The sequence below is a fragment of the Sinocyclocheilus anshuiensis genome, unplaced genomic scaffold, assembly GCF_001515605.1.
Source record: "Sinocyclocheilus anshuiensis isolate Anshui unplaced genomic scaffold, SAMN03320099.WGS_v1.1 scaffold743, whole genome shotgun sequence".
Lineage (NCBI taxonomy): Eukaryota > Metazoa > Chordata > Actinopteri > Cypriniformes > Cyprinidae > Sinocyclocheilus > Sinocyclocheilus anshuiensis.
In genome coordinates this window covers 737,991-741,257 of record NW_015552601.1, presented here as the reverse complement: position 1 = coordinate 741,257, position 3,267 = coordinate 737,991, and the positions used below count along the sequence as shown (strand labels likewise).

The 3,267-nt window shown below is 30.6% G+C and overlaps 1 protein-coding gene across 1 annotated transcript in view; it reads left to right on the top strand.

The window, feature by feature from the left end:
• LOC107665762 (contactin-associated protein-like 4) overlaps nucleotides 1–3,267 on the top strand; it is a 75,375-nt gene that overhangs the window by 68,228 nt on the left and 3,880 nt on the right. The window contains exon 17 of the mRNA XM_016456772.1: nucleotides 516–587. Coding sequence (XP_016312258.1) covers nucleotides 516–587 — 72 coding nt within the window. The remainder of the gene's footprint in view (nucleotides 1–515; nucleotides 588–3,267) is intronic.

The window sequence follows — 3,267 nt, the reverse complement described above, 5'->3', positions numbered from 1 at the left end:
GTGTGTATATATATATATATATATATATATATATATATAATTCAAATTATTGTAATATACTATTCTGTATAAAATGTATTTTATTGATTTTTTATATATAAGGAAATATATTTTCTTTGCATAATGGGAGCAACGGTTCTTAAGTAGTTAAAGTTATCTAGATGCAAACAAAAACATTTATAGGCATCTGTATCTTCTTCAGACTTTGTTTTCCAAACTTCTCTCTAGTCTTTCTGGCCAGATTCCTCCTCAAAGTCGAATTTCAGCAAACTTTCGTCGCCGGCTCACTGAATCCTCCGCAGTGCTAATTAAATTAGAGCAATAATGATGGTAATGGCTGATCACTGTATTAATCTGCGTGAGAAAGACCTTCATTTGCATAATCATTTCTCGATTGCCTCTGCGTTTGTGTCGCATCGCTCCTTCATCGAGCGGCTGTGGCGTATTCAATGAGCCGCGACCTGCGCTTCAGTCCTGCTGATGATCTGTCTGTCTGTCTCTCTTCTCTGCTGTAGATCATGTGGGTACAGTAGGTACGGGTGAGCCCATAGTCAATGCTATCAACAGCGACTCGGCTTTGATCGGAGGTAAATGGATGTTGTAGTGCATTACAGAAATATTCCATTTCTCATCTTTTCTCATTTCATTCATTATTATTTGCTGCTTTCAGCTCATATTTACTTTGTCTTGCTCTAGGAATCCCTTAAATTAACAATTCGCCCAAATCATCATTTAGTTCTTCCCAAACGTTTTGACTTTATGTACTTGGAAGACAAAATTAGATGTTTACCCCATTTTTCATTCAGTGAGCTCCAAAAAATGCAGCATAAGAGTGAAAAAAAATTGTGACATTTAATGTTTTAAAAAAATGTCATTTTAGCATTTCAAGTTTTAGAAAATGGAACTTAAATTTACAAACAACAAAAAATCATAAACTGATATAATGTCAAAATACTAACCTGCTGAGAGATTAAAATCTGATTCATACCTTTATAATATACTGACAGCTGCCATAAAAACGGGTGGTAAAGACTCAATTACAAAACACCGTCATGATAACAAATACAACACTAAAATAATGCATAAACATTATTATTTTATTTAACAACATACGATGTAACATAAAATCTTAATCTCATCAAATTTGAAGAGTCACACATAATTCTGGGAATGTAAATTGACTTTGAATTATAATATGACTTATTCTTTTTCACTTCCAAAAACTGTACATTTTACAGTATTTTTCTGTAAAATTATATTAAAAATGCCAAAATGAATGTTAAAATGATATATTCACTACATATATTGTAAGGAACCAATTAACAGGGTTTTTTTACAGTCTTTTTACCGTCACAATTATGATATTTTTTTGCATTGTAGTCCATAAGTCTTCTAAGGTCATACACTTAATTAAATAATTTATAATAATTAATAATGCATTTTTAAAAAACAATAAATTACTGGAGTACGTTTTACAAAAAAAGGCTATTTGAGTCTTTATTTCAGTCTAATTTCGGTCTAATTCAGTGTGTTACTTGAATTTCTGTCATTATTTGTGAAATTTACTAGCAAGTTATGAATTAAAAAATTGTTTCCACAACAAATTTATTTCAGTATGTGATGCTTTTTGAAAGTTTACGCACCTGTTTACTGTCACTGTATGGAAAAGAGCAGCGTTAACATTGTGCTAAACATCTCTTTTTGCGTTTACCAGGAAGAAAGAAAGTCATACAGGTTTGGAACAACATTTTAAGAGTCAATTTACAATTTGTGAGCTAAAACTTGCACTTAATGACAAAGACGTCAGATGATTTGTCATGCAAAGTGAACTTCAGTCTCCGTGTGCTTTTAAAAGACTCCATAAAACTAATCAGAAAACCTCCAACCCGGCAGCGGCCCTCAATAATGACTGATTAACGGCTGCGTTCACATTGACCGAATATAAAGAGTTCTCCAAAGCTATCGGTAAATAGGCCTCCAAAACTAATTAAACATTTAAAGAAATTATTTGCTGATTAAGGGGCTTCTGCTACAATCCCAAACACACTTTGTCCTTTTCACAGCCACCGTAATGTGGCATTAAATTGAGTTGAGATTTATTTTGGCACTTCAATTAGACATTTCTTTCACCCTTTATAATTAAATGTGCCATGCTTAACCGGCCACAAAAGAGAGAAACATTTTAGAGGCTCTGACAGCGAGTAGAATTGAGACGAAGCAGCATTCACAACACGTCTGATGGCGTAACGAGACCATCAGAGCGCCAGACGCCAGGTTTTTTTGCCAACTTTCTGGCCTTTATTGATAGTCTGTATTTAACAGCTTTAAAAAAACGGCGCTAATGGCATCTAAATTAGGATTGATTGTGGCGTTATGTCGGTGTGAGGTCTGGATCCACCCTCCAGAAACGCCTCTGACCGTCCGGCAGCTGAACTTGAAGACATTTTGTGGCACGAAAAGCCACGTCTGCAAGTCACCCACCACTAAATGACCAATTTAGGTGATTACTCTTGAATGCTTTATTCCACTTAGACTATTTTATACCATTCATTGAAACCTAGTTAAGTTCAAGATTTTATTTATTTATTTATTTATTGGCAGTATTTATCCAAAGTTGAATTATCACTGTACACCAAAGATATGGAATTCTTTCAGTTTTCATGAAGATAGATAGATAGATAGATAGATAGATAGATAGATAGATAGATAGATAGATAGATAGATAGATAGATTTACAAATATTAATTTGTAATATTTTGTATATGTTTACCATATTCATATTAAATATTAAAAAATTATATTAATTAGTATTTTGACATTATTAATTGCTTAATTATTTTTTTGCAGTGGCTAAAACTAATTTTGAATTATCACCATAAACCATATGGAATTTCTTCAGTTTTGATTACAAATTGTACATATTTTTATATTAATTTAATTTACTTGTATTCATATATATTAATGTATAATATATATTACACATATTAGTATTGGTATTAATATAAATTTATATGAATATTAAATCATATAAATATTTCTAAATATATTTGCATATAAATATATTTTACTTTTAGATTTTATTTACATTCATTTCCATCAAATTTCATCAAATGTTGAATTATCATCAAGGACTATAAATATGGAATTTCTTCGGCTTTCATTACAAATTATTATTATTTTTTTAGTTTAATTAATGTATATTCATTAAATTTGTTATATATTTTTATTTACATGTATATATATATATATATATATATATATATCTGT